Here is a 23,411-nt window from a genome sequence, read left to right as displayed (position 1 = left end):
ATTTTGCAACCCTATTTCCATGTAAACCTCAATTCAGAATTGCTATTTCCATGTAAACTTGAAGGAAAACAGTTTAATTCTGAATTATTTAATTCGGAATACCGTATTTTCTGGACTATAAGCCCCACCTGCTCTATTTTTAAAGAAATAATTAAAAAAAGATATACAAGCCGAATGCGCTCTATTTAAAAAAAAAAAAAAAAAAAAAGATAGGCAAGCCACGGATATTTATGTTGTTAGATTAGATATTTCCTTTTGTACCTAAATAGATCTTTCTTAACAGTGTCTTTTAACACGGCAGCAACTTTGCTGGATTTATTTTGTCTTAGTTTTGATTCTAATTCCGGTTAGAGCGCCACGAGCAGTGGAAGAAAAATCCACAGAATAGAAACCTTTGTATAAGCTGCATGGTTGAAAACCTATGAAAAAAGTAGCGGCTTATAGTCCAGAAAATACGGTAATTAATTCCGAATTAAAAAACATCATGTAACTGTGGCGATTATTGGAGGAAGGAACAAGGAACCAGTGATCACTGCGGTGCTTTCCAGGTCTTGCTGAGGCAACTGTGAAACTTCCAGAAAACCAACCAGTGCTGTGTCTCCTTTCAGGGTTCTGGTGTTGGACAAAGGGGAGATGGCGGAGTTCGATTCTCCCTCGGCCCTCGTCGCCAAGAGAGGAGCCTTCTACAGGATGGCCAGGGACGCCGGGCTGGTCTGAAGCAGGAGGCGTCTCCGGGTGTTCCAGCCGTTCCTCTGAGCCTCCCAGCCCTCCTGGCTGCTGCCGGAGGCTCTGGCTTCACCAGCAGGAGGGAGAGGAGACAAGCTTGTTAGGATTCAGGTGTTTAAACGCAGCAGCGGGAGCAGAGGGGTTAGTTTGAGCTGCTCCACCAGCCTCCTCCGTCCTCCGTCCTCCGTCCTCCTGTCCCCAGATCTTTCCCCTGCTGCCCCTGACGTGGAGCAGCGTGTTCAGACTAAGACCTGCAGCTGCTGCAGAGATCCACACTGGAAACTACATAATCACTTGTGCCAAATGCTGCCTTCATACGCTTTCAAATGCTGTTTTAGAGCATCAGCCGTGACTTCAGGAGACGTCTGCATCCATCTCTAGACTGCACTAGATCTGTGCTGTTGGTGTCCTCAGCAAGGAACATCACTCATCTACTGCCACGCAGCTGCAGCTGAGAGTTTACAGCTATACATGCTGTTGACTGCTGTTTCTGTCCTCACTAGCAGCATCAGTCCAGTCTGCAGCCTGCAGGCGGCTGATATCACACTGATGTCTAGTGTGTTTGTCTCTTCATGAAAGAATGTCAAAGTCCGTATGCTTGTGTTAAAGCAGAGGTCAGAGGTCAGTCAGAGGTCAGAGGTCGGCCTGAGAGGGTGAGCAGGAGGAAGCTCCGGCCTGAATGTCAACTCCAGCAGGAAGAGGAGGCTCGTGTTCTGTCACTACGTTACCACTCTGAGGAATCAGGAGGAGAGGGAGACGGCAGGCTCAGCTGATGAGCAACACACACCTCACACACACACACACCACACAACCAACACACACACACACACACCACACAACCAACACACACCTCACACGCATCACAACCAACACACACACATCACACCACACACAATCAAACACACAACTAACAACCAAACACAACCAAACACACACAGATCTCAACCAAACTGCAAACGCACAATCCTGTGGGTGAATCTCCATGGCAGATTTCCCTCCTCTCTCTTTACTCAGCACTGTTTTTGTTCTTATTTTATTCTCTTTGTTCTTTGGGCAGCAGCTTTGAGTCCACGTGTTTCTGTAAGGTCATACTTTAGTTTGCGGCGGGTGTTTTAAGGATTTGAGACAACACTGTTCTGATACGTCTGCTTCTGTGAGGGAGCGCTCTCCACTTTTATAAGAAAATGGTTGTTTGGAGGTTCTGATCTTCTTTTTAATGTGTGTTTTTGTATCTGAATGATTTGCCTCCCAAATGGCTGCTCACATGACAACAAGTTACAAACTGACGGTAGTAAGTTACTTTGATTCTGTTCTTTGTCGTTGTACTCCATGTGGGGTCTGACTCTGGTACTCCAGTACGTTTGAGGGGACGGACGTTTCCTGAGTTACAGCTCAGGAAATCAATCCAGACTTCTCTTTTGTTTGTTTTTTCACCCGAATTCTGAAGTGCGGGGAACAGTCGAGTGCTAATTGGAAAGCTTTTGTACAGGAAAAAAACTAGAAAATATGTTTTCAAAACCTTTTCTGTTGAAAACCAAATATAGTTTTAACATCTTTATTGGGTTGTGCACAAAAAAAACTCCTTAAAGATAGCTTAAAGCGTGGCCCAAAGGTTTTAGTGCACCTACAGTTATTCATCGTTGGAAATGCAATGTTTTCTGTTCAAAATCTCAGGAGCTCTGGAGGCATTTTAGTTCATTCGTTTGAAGTGCAACAAATCCGTCTTATTCCAACACTTGTGCAATATCTGAATGTTACGGTGGAGGGGTTTCCCCCGCGGTCAGGACGGTGGGTACGGCGCTCTTTTATTAATGCAGCAGGAGATGATTTACAGGAGAAAAGGCAAAAAAATGCTTTTTACCTTTAAAGTTTAAAGTCCCCCCAGAACGTTACGGCCTCGCCCGCTGGGGGAGGAAGTTCACCGCCAGCGGGGCCGAATGATCTCACAAGAAAATGAAGGTTTCCTTTTGCCAGCATAGTAAACCCCACCACTGGGTCAGGCGTGATGCCGCTACATGGAGTGGATTTACTATTTTCTTGAAAAGGAAAAAAAGGCTTTCCATGTAACCGTGATGTGTGTCCAGCGGGCAGAGAGGCTCCGGTGTTGGGACGGGGCTGCAGGACGTCTGGAGCCAGAGCTTTAGGACATTTAGGCCACGTAGGAAAGCTGACGGAAGCTGCTGTTCTTCATCTTCAGAACTACAAGCTTTCACAGTTCTGTTACAGTTTGGTGTGAAAAACGTTGTTTCACCGCTTTGAAAACTCATGCACAAGGCATGCAAAAAAAAAAGTCATGCAAAAGGCATGGTAGTTATGCATAATTGAAAGTACGACGTGAATACTTGATGCTTTATATGTATATGCAGTTATTTGTGTTAAAAGTTTTGAAATAAAAAGAATTTATGTTTAAATATAAAGTTTGACTCAATTGAAGAATGGTTTTATTTCACGTTTCAGGTGGCATAAGTCATGGAGATGTCAGCTTTTATTAAACGGCAGAAACCAGCTGACACGTTTGGTCTTCCAGCTGAGTCTGGGACGTTTTCCCTTTTGGTTTTTGCTTTTAAATGTTTCCGCAGCAGACGGTCCGTGCCGTCTGGGAGTGAACCGGTGGCAAAAACTCCAAATCTTAACAAGAATATTGGTCTTACTTCTAGTTAAAATGTCTCATTTTTAGTCAAACAAATCTCATTACACTTAAAACAAGTGTCAATACCAGAAAAATAACTTGTTATTTGACAATTTTCACTTGTTTCAAGTAGATTTCACTTAAAATAAGTAGAAAAATCTGCCAGTGGAACAAGTATTTTTTTGCTTCTAATGAGAAGATAAATCTTGTTCCACTGGCAGATTTTTTTTCTACTTATTTCAAGTGAAAATTTACTTCAAACAGGTGAAAATTGTCAAATAAGTTATTTGACGAATTATGTTTTAAGCGTAATGAGATTTCTTTGACTAAAAATGAGACATTTTAACTAGAAATAAGACAAATATTCCTGGTAAGATTTTGAGTTTTTGCAGTCCACCGATGAAAATAAGAAAGGCATTTATTATTCTTACATTTACTTTTACTTTTATCTCTTTGCACACAATTGTGGAAGCTTTTGTCAAGCACTGCAATAAAGAGCTCCGTTCACAAATGATACCCTGGAGAGGAAGCGGGGACGTCTCTGGACTCTGCAGCATCGGGGATGAACCATCACACGCTGGACATGAGTGCTGCTGTCCGGGGAATCACTATTACAGAGTAATAAGAGACTTGTCAGGAACCATTTATAATGAAAAATCTAAACCTAAATGCAATTATAATATGTTCGAAAGCCTCACGCTTAGTCTGAAACTCCCGAGCTGGAAATCAGAGAAGCCAGTTGTGTTAGTGGTAGTGTACCGGCCCCCTGCTGGTACCAGTTTTGTTAGTGGTAGTGTACCGGCCCCATGCTGGTACCAGTTTTGTTAGTGGTAGTGTACCGGCCCCCTGCTGGTACTTATCTAGAGTTTCTGTCTGAATTTTCAAATTTCCTTTCTGGATTATTGATCAGTACAGATAAATTCATCATAGTGGGTGATTTTAATATTCATATGGATGTTGAAAGTGATAATCTTAAATTAGCTTTCAATTCTCTCCTAGAATCGATGGATATCTCACAAAAAGTGGACAAACCGACGCACTGTTTTAATCACACCCTGGATCTCGTTCTCACCTACGGTGTTGAACCTGATGATCTGTTGGTGTCGCCTGTAAACTCCCTCCTATTGCAGGTATCCGCTCCTTCTCTGACGTGAAAGTGGAATTTGGTCTACCAGAAACATAATTCCTGGCTTATCATCAAATCAATTATTGGTAACTCTACCCCTGCATACAAAACAAAACTAGATAACAATTTAATGTCAGCCATTACAAAAATAGGCACAACTTTAAAGGAGCATGAGGCAAGAATAAGAAATGAGACTCATTAGCGCCACGACGACCGTCGGGGTTCCTGCAGCCAACAGCGAAGCCGGCACGGGAGCGCGTGTGTAATCTCATGTGATTTTCAAATCAAGCTCTAAATATGACTTACAATGTTATCTTACCTGGTCAGTAGGAAATGAGCCATGTCAGCATCTGTTTTCAGTCCCAATTCAAGTTGAAGCTGCCTCCATGACTCAAGCGCGTATCCAATGTTTACTCGTGCGCCGCCGAGAACGCTCATGCAGCGTCATGTGACGTCACATCCACAGGACAGCGCGGGAAATTCCGGTCTGGAATTGTAGCACATTTTGCAGCAACAGCCTGTTCAAGGCAACGGAGAGATACACTAGAGGGCTCATTCTTTTTGGTTTGGAACGCTTCATCTGACATTATTACTAGAAAACTTAAAACGTATATGCATTTTTTTCATAAATCCTGCCTCCTGCTCCTTTAAGCATTTATAAACTTTTGCTCCTCTCCTCACCTAATCCATTTATACCCACCCAACAGGCATGGGAGAATGATCCTGGTGCATCACTGCCTCTACAACAGTGGAGTCATGGAATAGAATAGAATAGTTTATTGTCACTATGCATGGGTACAGTGAGATTAAAAGCAGCATCACCTTTCCAGTGCAAACAGTGTTGAATCAATATATTATATATAAAATAATATAAAAAGGTTAAAAAGGTTAAGGTGCATGTTTAAATAGTCAAATCAAGATCTGAGATCATATCTACAGATAATTACATGTGGTGGAATATTGCACAGATAGGCCGGGAACAAGTATTGCACGGTAAAAACAGTAATTGCACATGAAGACATTCACATTAATTTCAGGGCGGTTATGGCTTTAGGGAAAAAGCTGTTTTTGACCTGATGACTCTGTAGCGTCTTCCTGAAGGCAGCAGGTCAAACAGGTCAAACCCGGGGGGAGCTGTAATATATGGAGGAACGGCATTGTCTCATGCAGGTGTGTCCCATACAGGATCATACAATTCAAGATATTATACAGAGCCTATATGACCCCATCCTCCAATCCATCCAAGATAAATAAAGAGCTGTCAAATCAATGTTGGCATAACTGTGGGGGGCATGGATCCTTGTTCCATCTCCTATGGGACTGCCCTGCTGTCAAGGCATTCTGGCATAATAAAGGTCCTAACTGACATGCTTGAGGTTCAGGAACCTATCTGTCCTATGGTATGCCTTCTTGGACAGATACCTAAACATATTCAATCTAATTCTACACATTATCTTATGAACCTCGGTTCTCTCTGCAAAGAGAATCATCCTCGTGAACTGGAGGCTGCACAGACCCTCATCTATCTGAATGGCTTAAAGACTACTTGGATATTTTAAGCATGGAACGTGCCACCAATCTGCTCTTAGACTTTGACAAAGGCATTCGAGGACATTGGGACGTTGTGTGGACATTTATGGACAAAAACAAGCATTACACCAATTTGATCTCGTAAACTTGACAACCTCTCCTACCTTGCTCCTGCTGTGTTGTGTAATAGAAGCATCTTAAATGCCATGTACAATCAAAGAACGCGTATTACATCACTGTACTGTACCCCCTCCCTTTTTTGTATTCATTTATATATTTACTTTTCTTTCTGTTCCTGTTTCTTTCTTTTTTTTTTATTATTTGTGTTAATGCTTTCCCCCCCTAATTGTGTGTGTGTGTGTGTGTGTGTGTGTGTGTGTGTGTGTGTGTGTGTGTGTGTGTGTGTGTGTGTGTGTGTGTGTGTGTGTGTGTGTGTGTGTGTGTGTCTTGGTTTATGATGATGTTGAAAGCTAATAAAATCTTGATATTAAAAAAAAACTAATGGAAAAGGATTCTATATAAGCCACCAGGCTTCTTCCTTTCCTTGCATGTTATTTCAATGTTTTTTCATTTATTGTTCAATTTGTCTTATATTGCTAAATAAAAATAAATAAATAAATACATTTCAAGAAAAAAGTCGAAATGTTGAGAAAAAAGTCAAAATTTCGTGAATAAAGTTGAGATGTTGAGAAAAAATTCTTGAAATTGTATTTCAAATTATTCTCGACATTTCGACTTTTTTGTCGAAGTGCATAATAATGAAAAATCTTCCCCTCTTAAATGTTTTTTCTCCTGCATGGCCCTAATACTCTTCCGTAGTTTATTTACCCAATTAAACAGGATGTGTCGTGTAAAAAACACACCGAATACATGTGATTTTATGAGAGAGAGTGCCTAGATTATTGGATATGGAAATTGGAGGTTGTCGGTGCATCATTTCCTCAGTCATGTGTGCAGGACCTGCAGGACTCGCTGAGCTGCACACAAAACTACATTTCCCATGATTCTCTGTCGTCCGGTTCCAGGGGAAGGAAGATGGCGGCGATTAATGGGATAGGACTGTTGCTGCGCTTTTAAAACGACAAAAAGCAACTGATGCTTCGTTTAAATGATTGGGTTTGGAATTTAAAACATATAAACAAGTAAATGCAGGCCCGAGGGTGTGATCTCGGACCGAGGATTGCCGCGCTGAAGGTAAATAATTTTCACACAGCTCTCCTGACTGCCGGAGCTAGGCGGCTAGGTTAGCTCAATACCTGACAAACCTTTGATGGAAATGTGTCACTTAAATAACACTTAAATAACACCTAAATAACACCTTACCTGAGCCGGAGACGGCTGTTTAGGGGACGGAACAGCGCAATACATATATATATCTGTGTATATATATATACACAGTACTCGAGTTGTAAAAAAGAATCAGGGGGGATGGTGGATTTTATCATATGGGAACAGATAATTTGTGCTGATTACAAATAATATAATATATTACAAATAATAGCAGTGACCAAAACATCTGCAGAAATACAGCAGGAATGACATAGCAGCAGTTAAATGCAGCCTTCTGTAAGCTTTAAATATCCACTGGGCTTACATCAAATACATCAAAACACAACAATAAAAAACATTTTTCTGAACTTATCAATATGACTCTGTCCTTCACAGGATAAGTAAAATGGATCACTGCAAAAACTCAACATCTTAACAAGAATATTTGTCTTATTTCTAGTTAAAATGTCTAATTTTAGTAAAAAAATCTCATTACACTTAAAACAAGACTCATCACTGGAAAAAAACAACAATTTTTACCTGTTTCAAGTAGATTTTCATTTGAAATAAGTAGAAAAATCTGCCAGTGGAACAAGATTTTTTTGCTTGTAATGAGAAGATAAATCTTGTCCCAATGGCAGATTTTTTCTACTTATTTCAAGTGAAAATTTACTTGAAACAGGTGGAAATTGTCAAATAAGTTATTTTTCTGGTGATGACTCTAAATGTTGAAATAGCAGTAAAACCACATTCATTGATGAAATGACATAAGGGATGGAAAGGGGGGATGGCAGTTTTACAGGGGGGATGATTTGGACCGTTTTACATATATATATATAACAAAGCAGAATGACTAGGAACGTAAAGCTGACACTGCCACTCGTGATTACATTTCTTCTCCTTTCTTTCTTTCATAGTTCTTTTTATTGATTTTCATTTACACAGAAATAGAATAGAAAGCCTTTATTACGATTATACTGGTACAATGAGATTAGGCAGTAGCTCCGTAAAAGTGCACACATGCAAAGACTATGTTAACAAAGACTGTGTAAAAAAACAAAATAAGAAACAGGAAACATAAATATATTTAATGGTACACTATGAAAATGAATGAATGAGAGAATAATGCACATGAATGAGTGAAAGAATATTGTACATAAATGAGTGAAGAATATTGCACAGTATGAGCTTATTGGGGTGGGCAGTCCTGGTCCTCGAGGGCCGGTGTCCTGCATGTTTTAGATGTTTCCCTGCTTTAACACACCTGATTCTACTTAATCATCATCATCAGCTTGTCATCCAGGGCTGCACAATTCTGTTTACGACACAGTCACTTGTATCACGGTGCAATGAAGCAGGGAAACCTCTAAAACCTGCAGGGACACCGGCCCTTGAGGACCAGGATTGCACACCCCTGGTCTGGACTGTAGATGCGCACCGTCAGCCTCGTGGCCCTTCCCTTTACAAAGCCACGCGGTTGTCATGGATGCAGGATGGGTCGTGAGTAGGATAAACACGGGGACAACTTCTGCTGAGTTCCAGTGTACTTTAATGTCCCTCAACAGTGTAGGATTTTAGAACATCAACACAGCACCTAGTGCCGTACTGTGGCGTATCACTCCGCCCAATCTAAAACAGACTAATCACTACAGATAAACTGACTAGTGTCATTATAGTCCCTGATTTACATCACAATATAAAGAATAGATTTATAAAATAATGAACCCTCAATTACCAAAATAACCTTCTTAACAAAAATAAATCTCCTCTTACACTTATAATGTGAGCATGAATCAATCTTTTTTATGATGTAAAATTGTATGTATTTATTCATTTATTTACTTATTTAATTTTAGTTGTTAAATTTCTGGAAAAGAAAAAAGTCAAATCATACATGAGAGAAACTGTTCAGTTTGTGTCAAAATATTTGTACTTGTATGAAACTGAAGATCATAATGCAAACCTGACATTTACTTTTAGTTCAGTTTGTGGAAAATGGTTGGCCTGGCTTTCTCTTTAAAACTTAAACAGTTATAAAGCATTACAAACTGTAACAATAGGGCAAACGTACAGTATTGTTTTGTATTTTGTTTCTTTCAAATAAAAGACAATTTTTTCCAGTCATATGTTCCTCATTCAAAGTTGTTAAAAAAATACTGCTATAATATCCTATCGTTATCGTGACCTCAATATCGTGTATCGTCAGTATCGTGAGATTAGTGTATCGTTACACTCCTAGTGCTGATGCTTGTGATCAGTGCATTTCTCAGCGATTCGTACGTTTCGAGCCTCTCGTTGCCCGTATCCCAACGATAGCGCTCGGCGAGCGCTGGTGCTGACGTGCCTCCGTCATGCCACAACTAGCCAATAGATTTCTAATCACTACACAAACCTTGTAAAACCTGTTCATAGACTCTCATTAAGTTAGCTTAAAAACATCAATATATGTACATTCAATTCATATTTATTTCAAGCAATACAACATAACATAAGTGACCTGCGTGCAACAGAAAATTAAACAAATACCTTTATCAGGTTTATCAGGTGCAGGTTAAAAATACAAATTAACTTGTTAACACTCAAAAGGGAGTGGGAAGAAGAAAACGTATGTAATCCCACCCGTTTCTCATTAACAACTTGAAAGATTGTTTTTAAGTCTTCCTCCTGTCTGAACATTTAAACCAAAACAATGAACAAAAGACCTATATCAAATTATAATAAAATTATTCTACAGTTCACCTCACCTAAATTTACACACATTGTGGCCATGAAATGTAGATGTATTTTACAACCACAATGTGTGAAAATCCAGGAACAATATATATTGTCACCACGGGTGACAGTTAACCGTTAACTTATATTTATAATACACCGTTAACTTATATTCATAATAAATACCAGCAATGGTAAAGACAACAATATCAGAAGGTAATGGACATAATGGACATGGACATATAGTTAGGGCTGGGGATTGATTCAAATATCAAGAATCGATTCGATTCCGATTCTTAAGATTCAGAATCGATTATCACGATCCGATTCGATCCGATATTGATTTGGGTTACTGTTAATAAAACTGTTTTTTCAGCTGTTGCATGAATTATATGACTGTCTAGTTCTGCAACATATTAATACTAGTATTATATTGAGATTCAACAGCAAGTATTGGCAGCTAATGATGCTGTAAGGACCAATCAGCTCCCAGAATGCTGATAGAACTGAAACAGAAACATCGTGGGTCAGAATTATCAAACACATCCAGGGAGGAAACAGAGGACGAAAGAAATCGCTTTTATTTTTTCCCCATTTATGAGAATTTGGTTTTTAACATTTATGCAAATGTAACCCCAAGACAGTATATAAAGCAAAGAAATACAGACAATGTATGCAATTATAACTGAAAACTGTAATGTTTTCATATCTTTAAACATATTTAAAGGCAAAAACATGGCACCAGTTATTCTCGTGTCCAACAAAATATTCCTTTTTTGGGCATAAACAAAAAAGTACCAAAAGTTGTAATGTAATGATGAAAAAAAAAAAAATGTTTTTTCTTTTTTTTAAATCGATCTTTAGACATATGAATCGATTTTTAGGAATTAATATGAGAATCGATTTAAAATCGGAGAATCGATTTTTTTCAACACAGGCCTACATATAGTACATACATACACGTCAGTGATGGTAGTACTACAGTACCAGAAGGTAATGGACAATACATACATTACTTACTAAATGAGGAACAACAATTACACAAACATTTCAAGACCGAAGTTGATTTAACATAGTGTTATATTTTGGCATTGCTTGTGTTGGATATCCAGACTGTTCCAAAGTCTCACACCACATGAAATATGTGTTGTGAATGCTACAAAGGTTTGAGGTGTGTGTGTGTGTGTTTGTTTCCTGCCAGATTGGTCCCTGGTCTTCTTCCTGTGTGGCCCCCCAACCTCCTCTGCCCCAGCACGGTTCCTAGCTCATGGACTTGACGACAGCATCAGGCTTCAAACGGAGGCCGGCCGCCTCCTCTTCCCCCAGTGGATTTGACGAGCCCGCCAGGAGCCCGCCTCAGCGCTCCCCCTGTCTGTCCTCCTCGTCCTCGGCTCCGTCTTCTCCCCGCTCCACGTCCTCCTCTCTCTGCAACTCCGCCGCTCACCAAAACCATGTAACAGGCCGGAGGGAGGTGGCCCAGGTGTCCTCCACTTCTGCTTCCGTAGCAACACAGTCTCTCACCTCACCCGCATCCCATAACCCCTACTTGGACGTCTACCCTCACGCCTCCATGCAGTCCAGTGGTGATTGTGACGAAGATGACAGGATGAGGGAGATGTACGATCCATTCAGTCCCACTGACGGAGACAGGGACCGCAGGGTTGGCGGGGAGGACGAGGACGGGGAGAAATATGATCCTTTTGATCCGACCGGTTCCCCGGCGTCGGACGTGGACGAAGGGACCGACAAAGGGAGTCCGGGGAAGAGAAACGCAGAGGTGGACGATGACGAAGAGAAAGAAGAAGAGCCTCCCGATTCAACGGAGCTGCTGACCAGTCTGCCGGTGAAACTCCCTCTCAGGAGGAGAGTGGAGGGCAGCAAAGCTGAGAGGATGGACTCTGACAACTCTGAGATCGAGGAGGGGGAGATCGTGGGAGCTGCCGACAGAGACGGGGGCAGTAAGAGACCTCCTCCCGAGGAGGTCCAGCCCCTCGGCTCTCCCAACATCTCCTTCTTCAGCTCCAAGCCGGAGCGGATCCTGCGGGTGCTGGACGGGGACGGCTTCGTGTCCGTGTGCACGGAGGGAACCTGGGAGGACGACAGGGAGCTGGAGGACGAACCGGTGGTCGGGGTGGAGGATCTGAGGCGGAAGCTGGTCAGCAAAAGGAAGGAGAAATACCTCTCTTTTCCTCCTCCTTCCTCCCTGTCTCCTCAGCCACAGCTCCGGCCCTCCCTTCTGCAAGCCTCCCCCTCGTCCTCCCCTCGTACCCCTCCGGCAGAGCCCGCCGGCAAGAACCACTTGTGCTCCGTGGACCGCGATGGACAGAAAAGCAAGGAAGGGAAGGCCGGGGAGAAGGAGGCGAGGAGAAAAAAGAGGAGAAAGGGCAAAGAGGGGGATCAAGAGAGGAGCAAAGACAAGGAGCGAGGACACAAAGCTGGGAAGGAGGTCAAGGCCAGACGGAGCAGCAGGAGCAGCAGTCGGAAGAGGAAGAAGAAGCTGCACAGCAGCCCCGAGGCCTCGCAGAGCGGCCCCTCGGCCAGGAAAGGAGGGCACTCTCGGCGCTCGTTCTCCAGCCTGTCAGAGGACCGACACAGAGACCGGGACCGGGACAGGGACAGGGACAGGGAGAGAGGCAGGGACCGGGATAAAGGCCGGGACAGCGAACGAGAGCCCAAACACAGCAGCAGTCACAGAAGAGAGGAGAGGGGGAGAGACTCCAGCTCCAGGAAGAGGGAGAGGGAGCGGGAGAGGGAGAGGGAGGGCAAGGGCAAGCAGAGCTCCAGCAGCAGGGAGGGCGGCACCTCCAAGAGGTCCAAGAGGAGCCGGGAGAAGAGGGACGGCACCAGGGAGCGGCACGGCGCCAGGGAGCGCCGGCGGGACGGGCGTCCCGTCGTGCCCCCGTCCATCCAGGACCTGAACGGCTCGGACCTCTTCGCCATCAAGCGCACCATCACGGTCACGACCACCACCACCACCACCACCGTCCCCGGCTCCCCCAGACACAACCCCTCCTCGCCCTGCCGCACCGCCCAGCTCAGCGACGACGCCCACAAGAGGAAGAAGAGAAAATGGCGTTCGATCGGAGACGCGGAGGACCGGGCCAGCTGCCCCAGCCGCTCGCAGTCGCCCTCGCCGCCCCGGTACCACGGCTACGGCTCGGACCGCTACTCCGACAAGCTGGACCTGGACATGCTGTCTCTGGACGGGGAAGCCCTGGACTCGGACTACCCCTCTCTGGAAGACACGCCCCCTAAAGCTCTGGCTCCGGAACCGACGGCCGGCAGCCCCAAAGCCAAGACCAGCCCCAAGACGGGGAAACCCCACTCCAAGAAGAAGTCCCGCACGCTCAAGAAGTCCGAGTCCTCCTCCGGCCGGACGCCCAGCAAGTGCCTGTCCTCGCTGACCGTCAGCTCCGGCTCCGCCTGCGTCTCCCCCGGTCTGCCGTCGGGGAAGCGGGCCCGGAAGGTGGGCAAGGACAAGGACCGGGACAAGGGCGGCAGGAAGGACCCGGGCCGCTCCGGAAAGTCCAAGAAGGACGGCGGCGGCGGCGGGCGGAAGGGCAAGCTCCAGTCCAAGGTGTCGGTGCTGGTGCGTGACGGCGTGAGCAGCACCACCGGAGCCGCCGTGGGCTCGGGGAAACTGGGCATGGACCTCCTGGGCCCGGGGGGTTCCGGAGGGGGCGGCGGGGGCCCGGTGGTGGGCGGCTCCATCGCCGTGGTCTTCTGCAGAGACAACGAGAGCAGGTCCCCCTTCCTGAAGCCCTGCTCGGAGCCGCTGTCGCTGGGCGGCGTGGGCAAGCGCAGCGGCCTGGCCGCCCCCCAGCCGGCCCTGGCCGCCCCCCCCACACACAAGTCCAAGAAAACCAAACCCAGCTCCATCACCTCCACCTCCTCCTCCGCCTCCTCCCCCACGTCGTCCCTGGCCACCAAGCGCCGCCGCCGCCTGGCCAAGAAGACGAAGGAGAAGGGCGGGCCCGCCGGATTGACGGCGGGAGACGGCAGCCAATCACAGGCCACGCCCGAAATTTGGGGCGGGGACTCCTTCAGCGTCCCGGGCGCTGCCGGGGAGGGAAACAAGTCCGGGAGTCCCCACACCGGCCAGGCTGGTCCTGCCCCCTCCTCCTCCTCCTCCAGCTCCTCCTCCACCAGCGTGCCTCCCCCCTCCTCCTCCCCCCCTCACACGCCTCCACCCCCCAACCCGCCCTTCCGGGACACCCGGGACTCCTCGCCGGACTCCCAGACGGTGGACAGCAGCTGTAAGACCCCGGACCCGTCCTTCCTAGCAGAGGAGGGTCCGGCCCCGAGCAGCCCCACCCCCCCGGGCTCCAGCCCCTCCAGCCTCTCCACCCCGCAGGGAGCGGGCGTGGGCAACGCCTCGTCTACGCCCACCGCCAAGCACCCGTCTCCGGACGACGCCCCCAAGTCGGCGGCCTCGCCTCCGTCTCCGTCCTCGTCGGCTGGCTGCGGCCTCGCCTCCCTGTCTCTCCCTCTGTCTCTGTCTGACCCCTCCTCCTCCTCTGTGTCCTCTTCATCCGTTAGCAAGCCCCTCCCTCCCCCTCCTCCCCCCCCAGCTGTGTCCGCCCTCCCCTGGAGTCTGCAGACCGGAGTGGACTGCACTACTGGAGGTGTTCTCGCTCGTAAGTCCCTCTCTCCACTGCCGCTCACCATCCTCAGAAACATTCACTTCCCTGCACTTTATTTACAGATTTGACGCAACTAAAGGGATTACTACGGTGGCCAATACCCGCCATTGCTGAAAATAAAAGTAATGCTGCAAATAAAAAGAAACGCAGCTGCAAATAAAAAGAAATGCCGCTGCAATTAAAAGAAACGCAGCTGCAAATAAAATAAAAAAACAACGCAAATAAAAAAGCCACACGGAAGTGAATTACCGGGGACTATTTTTGCCGATGCATCTGTGTTTTTTACGTGAGAGGAGAAGAAGACGAAAAAAAAATTACACGTAGCGACGTTGAACACTAACCTTTTCACTTATTTTCTCGTTCGTTGTTCTTCTTATTCCTCGCTCTTCTTATTTCTTCCTTTTCACTTACGTTCTCTTCGTCTTCTTCTTCTCCTCTCACATAAAAACACCGGTGCATCAGCAAAAATAGTCCCCGATAATTCACTTCCGTTGTGGCTTTTTTATTTCCGTTGTTTCTTTAATTTGCAGCTGCGTTTGTTTCTGTTTGCAGCGTTACTTTTATTTTCAGCAATGGCGGGTCTCGGCCACCGTGGATTACAGCAGCAGATGTGTTTATTAGAGTCTGGTTAGTGTCCGTTCAGCAGTCACACTTGATTTGGCAACATGTCCCTCAAAATCCTTTTACTTGTTCCTGCTAATCTTCATTATTTCGGGGGGAATGGAGTCATCCCCGTTAGTGTCGGGTTAAATGAGCTGCGTCCACACTGACCATCAGAAAAGTGACACTCTGACAAACTGTCGGACCACCTTTAGCTTTGATTATTTGCAGGCAAGAAATGTTCTAATATCTGTTTCCACCCAGAGGGGTTGATTGTGGGACGTCCTAAACCCAGACAGATCCCTGAATCTCCTCAACTCTCCCAATTTGAGCCGGACGATTCCTGACATTAGACCTTATTTACAGGACTGTCTCAGAAAATTAGAATATTGTGATAAAGTCCTTTTATTTTCTGTAATGCAATTTAAAAAAAAAAAAATGTCATACATTCTGGATTCATTACAAATCAACTGAAATATTGCAAGCCTTTTATTATTTTAATATAGCTGATTATGGCTTACAGTTTAAGATTAAGATTCCCAGAATATTCTAATTGGACCCTGGACCACAGCCCATCCCAGTAGACGGTAGTCATGACAACCACATCGTGTTTGTTGTCCGTAAATGCAGAAGACCACGTGGTTTGGGTTTACGGCTACGTATACTTGAAAAATAGTTATCACAACTACCTGAAAATATACACAGATGGGTCAAAAAATCAAAAGGATTATGTGGGAACAGGTGTGTATATCCCTGAGTTTGATGTTAATATCTCTAAAAGATTATCTAATCAACTATCAGTATACAGGACTGTCTCAGAAAATTAGAATATTGTGATTTTCTGTAATGCAATTACAAAAACAAAAATGTCATACATTCTGGATTCATTACAAATCAACTGAAATATTGCAAGCCTTTTATTATTTTAATATTGCTGATCATGGCTTACAGTTTAAGATTAAGATTCCCAGAATATTCTAATTTTTTGAGATAGGATATTTGAGTTTTCTTAAGCTGTAAGCCATGATCAGCAATATTAAAATAATAAAAGGCTTGCAATATTTCAGTTGATTTGTAATGAATCCAGAATGTATGACATTTTTGTTTTTGTAATTGCATTACAGAAAATCACAATATTCTAATTTTCTGAGACAGTCCTGTATTTATGTGTGCAGGAAAAAAGGACAAACTGTTTTGTCAGTAGTTCAAAGAGAAGGCAAACGTAAGTAAAGTCATTCTGTGGCTTTTGATGTATTAAAAAAAAAAAAAAGCAAGTGTGAACAACGTGGCTGGATTCTTTTCCTGAACGTACTCTTAGAGGAAACGTGACGCCCAGTTTCCTGTGGTAGTAGTTGAATGCCTGAGTCATTCTTTGGTCAAAATCCCACAGTTACAGTACAATGGCGCCGTTTCCAGCCACGTCTTTACAGATCCGTTCAGAGCAGCTGGTTTATAGGGGGCAGAGTCACACACTCGCTTCAGATATCACCATCCATCAGGTGGAACTGGACACGCGTACAGGAGTCGTGCACAACCCTGCAGTCAGTCCATGAACGCTCACACCTGCCCAGGTGCCCTCTGACCTCCTGCTCTCACTCCTTCCTCCTCTCAGTGACGGCTCTGCTTTTCAAAATGGAGGAGGCCAACATCGCCAGCAGAGCCAAGGCCCAGGAGTTCATCCAGGCAACGAGCCAGGTGAGTCCCGCCCGGCCGAGCCCCGCCGAGCCTGGCCGAGCCCCGCCGAGCCCCGCAGAGCCCGGCCGAGCCCGGCCGAGTCTCACTGAGCCCCGCCGAGCCCCGCAGAGCCCGGCCGAGCCCGGCCGAGTCTCACTGAGCCCGGCCGAGCCCGTCCGAGCAGCAGATTCTGTGGTCGGAGGTTTTCCTCCGCTGAGCTGCAGAGCAACACGACAACTAGGGCCGAAACCATTCCTCGAATAATTTGAGTAATTCGATTACAAAAAATGATGGAGAAATTTTCTCTGCCTCGAGGAATCGTTTCATTTTGCAGCTCAAAGCAGATATTTACCCGGACTACGTTTAATGCTGCACAACGCGCTGACGCCGCACGTAAAAGAAGAAGAAAGAGGCGGATATGTTTGGTTTTTGTAACATCATGCTCAGGCAGGAGACACATGTAGCTCAGTGCTTAACTTTTATTTGTAATCCACTCTATATTCTTCGTCCGTTCTCCTATATGTTCCCCCTCTAACCCGGTACATACATAGGTTCCTCTAAACATCTGTTCCCACTACAGTTTTAACTAAAAGAAAATGTGCTCATAATTTTATTTTGAACACTGCCAAAACTCAAAATCTTATAAAGACTAACTTAAAACTTAACTAGAACTTAAAATGTGCTTGACACAAATGAAAGTTCAATTGAAACACGTGGGAAAAACACCTAACCTTTTAAGTTAAGTGTAATGGCATTTTTAGGTTGGAAATAAGAACATTTCTCTGTAAGATCCTTAGTTTTTTGAGTGAATCAGTGAATTTGGCCGACTGGTGTAAGTTCAGGGTTTTTAAATGCACAGCCATGAACCTACTGTAGTATATAATTTAGTCTTAGTAATGTCAATTAACATCTAACATTTATGTATATTTATAATTGCTCTTTAACTAAACAAAATAAAATTTAAGCAGTAGTTTATATTTATTAAATGACACATATAATTTACAACTAGATAACAAAAAATGCAGGATATTAATTTTGATCACTTACTTTGCAAAGAAATGTATACTTTTATTTTGGAAGAACGGTTCCCCGCCATCTTTTAAGACTTTTGTAGATGCGTATATATATGTATATATATTAAATATAGTAATAATGCACATATATATACTTTTGGTTTCTACCGTCATGGTATCAATCATTAATATGTGTGCAGACAAGGTAAAAAAAAAAAAAAAAAAGACTTTTGTAGATCAACTCACAGCATTTCTACCATTAGAAAAACTAACCTTGGAAAAATCGTGGCCATCTTTTTCAAGAATTTTGGTTCCCATTACTCTCTGGTTTAGAGAACATCATTGTACGCTGATTGCTGTTTTATTGCTGTCATTTACTTTATGTATCTGTAGGTATTTGAGTTTTGATGCCCCTATTGTTACTTACTGATGTCATTTTCCATATTTTTATTTACTCTTTTTTTTCTTCTTTTTTTTCCCCAGTTTATTTTTATTTATTTCTTGTGTATGTTTTTGTGCTTTTTTTGGGGGGGGTAGGCGGGAGTAGGGAGTAGGCATGCGTGCACAAAAGAAAATTGTAAGACCTACCGTCATTAAGGATGTATCTGATTGCCTTTCTTTTGTGAAATAAAAAGATATTTAAATAAAATAAAATAGACAAAAATATGTTTTATCCGTTTAATCAATGGAATTTTCAGTAGAATACTGGATTACTAAAATATTCGCTAGCTGCAGCCCTAACGACAGCGTTAAACTAAACCCCCAGACCAGACTAACCTGTCACCCCCTGCGTCCTGTCTGTCCCCAGATCCTGTCCCAGGCCAACCAGAGCCAGTCCCAGCAGCACGGCCCTCCCTCCTCCTCCTCCTCTTCCTCACAGATCCCTCCCCCTCCCTCTCTGCCTCCACCCCCCGGCCTCAGCCCCGCCCAGTTCATCCTGCACAGCTCTCTCCCGATGGTGGGCTGCACAAAGACTCCCCCGTCACACCTGCACCCCTCCCTGGGCTGTGCCCAGACCCCGCCTCACGCCGGCCCGCTGTCCGGGAGCTCCGGGGACTTTGGATGGGACAACGACAACAAGGACTCCGACAAAGTAGGAAACCAGCCAGTACTGCCATGTGCTGTTTATTCCTACCAATGTAACAGTTCTGGTTGTGGTTTTAACGTTTCCCTGATGTGTTCAGTATCTGAAGAAGCTGCACACGCAGGAGCGAGCGGTGGAGGAAGTGAAGCTCGCCATCAAACCCTACTATCAGCGGAAGGACATCAACAAGGACGAGTACAAAGACATCCTCAGGAAAGCCGTTCACAAGGTCAGTGCACGGCGCTTGATTAAGACTTTTAGATTTATTTATTTGCACAGTTAAAAATTACACAAATAAAAGTAACAACTTTACAAATTAAAGTGCAGGAAGAGGCGAAAACTCAAAGAGCTTATCAGGTGCCTCTACCTATAGTTAACATAAAATTTACTATCATACTAAATATAAAAATGAGCAATTAGAAATCTATAGATAGAAATAAATGAAAATTACAAAGAATTTACACAAAAGAAAAATGATCTGATATATGAATAACTATAAAGAGTACAATTTAATAATTAAGAAATAAACGACTAAATAACAAACCAAATGAACACAAACAAAAAATAATTTCAAGGAGATTACACAAGACGATAAAATGTGTCAGCACATCCATTACTTATGCCAGAGCAGTTTCATTTACAAAACAAAAGTTAAGTGGTGTTTCAGACATCCTTTAAAACCTTGTACAGAGAAGCATTTTTTTGCTAAATGGGAACATTTATTCCATAGTTTGACCCCCCGGTACCGTATTGCATATTTAGCCCTGGTGTTAACACATGTTGGAGGATGCAGATCTAACGCTCGACGGGTTGCATAAGTCTGGACCTGAGAGTTTGTAGTGAAATAGTCTTTGAGGTGAGCAGGAATTCTTTCCTCCTTTTAAGACCTTATAAATAAAAACATGTCTGATAAATATGTATGTTATAAATGTTGAGAATATACAGTTTCTGAAACAAAGGTCTGTATGAATCTGAACAAGTTTCTATCCTGACAAAACGTTTCTGACAAACCAACATTTTATGTAATGTTGTGGGAAAAGTACTGGCCCAGACTATACAGGACCGTCTCAGAAAATTAGAATATTGTGATTTTCTGTAATGCAATTACAAAAACAAAAATGTCATACATTCTGGATTCATTACAAATCAACTGAAATATTGCAAGCCTTTTATTATTTTAATATTGCTGATCATGGCTTACAGCTTAAGAAAACTCAAATATCCTATCTCAAAAAATTAGAATATTCTGGGAATCTTAATCTTAAACTGTAAGCCATAATCAGCAATATTAAAATAATAAAAGGCTTGCAATATTTCAGTTGATTTGTAATGAATCCAGAATGTATGACATTTTTGTTTTTTTAATTGCATTACAGAAAATAAAGAACTTTATCACAATATTCTAATTTTCTGAAACAGTCCTGTATATTACAGTAAGAAAGATATGGGTAAATTAGACTACGGTATAATAAAGATGTTAAACCCCCGCGGTGGAGCACTAACCCCTCCCTCTCTGCCTCAGATCTGCCACAGCCGCACCGGAGAGATCAACCCCGTCAAGGTCAGCAACCTGGTCAAGCTCTACGTTCAACGCTACAAGTACTTCCGGAAGCACGGCCGCAAAATGGATGAAGAGGAGCCGGGACCGCTGTACTCCTAAACCTGAGGGGACTTTTTCCTACCCCCCCGCCCCCCTGCGGCCCGACGGGGCTCCACACCCCGGCCCTCCTCTGAAACAGGAAGTGTTCCACGGAAACAAGCGTCCACTTGGTCTGTAGGTGTTGCCAGTGAGAAGTGTTTCCTCTGTCTGTAAACTGTAAATACATCTCTCCTAGAAACCTAGTCGTGAGTCCAGCGTTGAGAGTGGAGCAGACGTCAGTCCCACATACAACCCCTGCAATAAACACCACCGTTGTGGAGTTTTAGTTTTTAGTTTTTGTTGATCATGTCCTCTAAATGTCTCACAACGGTGGTGCTAACCCCGGCCTCAAACGCATTGGTCTGGACGCGTTTGCGGGTTCCACTCCTCCTACGTCAGCTCTCAGCTGACGGGACATCTGACTCCAAATCAAGCACACAGAAATGTGCAGGACAATGCTGAAGGACAACACACACTACCAGGTCTGGAGCTGGAGCTGTCGGACCGGGACATCTGAATCACGGTTCAACTACATTTTATCCTCTTGGGTTTTCTTATTCTGTCTGTGTATTCTGTGCATGTGTCTCTGAGGATGGGAAAGTTACCAGATCTCTTTATAAATGAACCTCAAAATATAAATGTTGCTTGAAAGTCACTGGAGACAACGGTGCTCTTCTTTTATTGAGTCTGGTCTCTGTTTCATTGCATGTTTTTGATGACGTACCTTCCTGACACTGAGCAGCAAAGGAGAACCGAGGGACGCAAGACCTGATTTTGGCTTTTTTTAGTTAATTGCACTCTTAAGTAAATGTGAGACTTTCCACTCTGTTAAAGAAGGCATGCCACAAATTCTAACAGTTGTAATGAAATGTAGAGAAAATGCCACAGAAATGCAGTACAAAGGAGCTTTCCATCATTCCAGCTCTGTTCACAGCAACGTGACCAGACTTGTAACCCCTCTCCTCTGCGGGGCGTGCATCTTGAAATTGGAGTCAAAAAACTTTTACCCTAATTTCGAGATTGTAGCAAATTCCGCATAATGTGAAGTTTAGTGGATTTTTGTCACAGAACCCCATGCTCAGATGCCGAAAGTGCCATTCTGTCAAAGGCCTTTAAAAATAATATTTCCATTTTCAAGTGTGGACCTATCGTGCCATTCATTCCAATATCATCTAACAATTAATACTAATTCAGCTAAATAAAATGATATGATGAACATGCACCTCCCTCATCACGTGACCTGCCCTGCACTTTGCAGCTCTGCAGGAGATTGACACTTCAACTGAGGAGATATTTTCACTCACCGGTCTGGTTTGCAGCAGTAGAATTATGTGCACATCACATGTGTGTGTGTGGGTGTGTGTGTGTTGTTGTTGTTGTTGTTGAAAGGCACTTGACCAATTTCACTTTGCCTTACTACAACAACAACAATGCTTTGCAACTGCACGACATGTGCTGTATGTTGCTGTTAGTAATTAGCAGGGACGTGCAGAGACCTTTGGAGGGACAGGTGCTGAAATTTAAAAGGACACATGGAACACGACTTTAACACTTTCTGACAATAAATTTGTTACTTTGTTACAATACAAAACAAAACGCCGGCGCATGTTTCATGTGCATCGGATTTATATTTTATTTATCAGGATATTTAATTGTGCAGACATGCCTCGTATGGAGAGGAGGTGGAGAGAGAGGGAAGAGGAGCAGAGTGAGGTGCTAAAGACAGTGGATCCATCACCAGCTGGATAACAAAGCACATGTACCAGTTATTCATGTTGTATGTATATGTATGTTGTAGTTTCTCTAGTTTTGATTAGTGGGTTTCCAGACTTATTCTAGTTTTGTATTTTTCCATTAGTTTCAGTATTAGTTTCAGTTTGTTATTATAATGCTGGGTATTTGTCGTAGGTAAGGTTTAAGAAGTTCAGAGCAGGTATTACAATACAAAACACAACAGAGTTTTGTATTGTAATGTAACAAAGTAACAAATGTAACAAAGTGTTAAAGTCGTGTTCCGTGTGTCCCTTTTTAAATTTCAGCACCTGTCCCTCCAAAGGTCTCTGCATGTCCCTGCAGAACCCTGTAAATCTGAAACATTTACTAAATTAGACATTTTAAGGCATGCCACCGTGATATAAAGTTGCAGGGTTCGGTTGTCAGAGTATGAGTTGCTAGTGCTTTTGAAACAAGCAAAGCACTCCCCTTTCAGGAGGGGAATGCTACCTCACTATATAAACCATAAAACTGTCTTGGAGGAACCAAACTGGTTGACGGCGTACATGTTCTTTTCTATGCATTTCTTCATTTAGCACCTGTACTGTGGACCCATCTCTACCCTGGACCACAGCCCATCCCAGTAGACGGCAGTCATGACAACCACGTCGTGTTTGTTGTCCGTAAATGTAGAACACCACGTGGTTTGGGTTTACGGCTACGTATACTTGAAAAATAGTTATCACAACTACCTGAAAATATACACATATGGGTCAAAAAATCAAAAGGATGATGTGGGAACAGGTGTGTATATCCCTGAGTTTGATGTTAATATCTCCAAAAGATGATCTAATCAACTATCCGTATACAGGACTGTCTCAGAAAATTAGAATATTGTGATTTTCTGTAATGCAATTACAAAAACAAAAATGTCATACATTCTGGATTCATTACAAATCAACTGAAATATTGCAAGCCTTTTATTATTTTAATATTTCTGATCATGGCTTACAGCTTAAGAAAACTCAAATATCCTATCTCAAAAAATTTGAA

At 43.7% G+C, this 23,411-nt stretch overlaps 2 protein-coding genes across 2 annotated transcripts in view; both read left to right on the top strand.

Annotated features, from left to right (window-relative positions):
* Positions 1 to 3,124, top strand: part of abcc1 (ATP binding cassette subfamily C member 1 (ABCC1 blood group)) — a 60,490-nt gene extending 57,366 nt beyond the window's left edge. Inside the window, exon 31 of the mRNA XM_061712493.1 lies at positions 609 to 3,124. Coding sequence (XP_061568477.1) covers positions 609 to 717 — 109 coding nt within the window. The 3' untranslated portion in view covers positions 718 to 3,124. The remainder of the gene's footprint in view (positions 1 to 608) is intronic.
* Positions 3,125 to 7,034: 3,910 nt separating this feature from the next.
* scaf1 (SR-related CTD-associated factor 1) lies at positions 7,035 to 21,438 on the top strand. Its single transcript, XM_061711426.1, has 6 exons — positions 7,035 to 7,205; positions 11,194 to 14,629; positions 16,848 to 16,930; positions 18,731 to 19,015; positions 19,107 to 19,235; positions 20,529 to 21,438. Exons 2-6 carry the CDS (start codon positions 11,260 to 11,262, stop codon positions 20,664 to 20,666), a joined length of 4,005 nt encoding a protein of 1,334 aa, XP_061567410.1. The 5' UTR covers positions 7,035 to 7,205; positions 11,194 to 11,259; the 3' UTR covers positions 20,667 to 21,438.
* The last annotated feature ends 1,973 nt before the right edge of the window (positions 21,439 to 23,411 follow it).

The sequence above is a fragment of the Cololabis saira genome, chromosome 21 (genome assembly GCF_033807715.1).
Source record: "Cololabis saira isolate AMF1-May2022 chromosome 21, fColSai1.1, whole genome shotgun sequence".
NCBI classification, from domain to species: domain Eukaryota; kingdom Metazoa; phylum Chordata; class Actinopteri; order Beloniformes; family Belonidae; genus Cololabis; species Cololabis saira.
The sequence above is the reverse complement of the archived record's forward strand: the minus strand, read 5'-3'. Positions and strand labels throughout refer to the sequence as shown.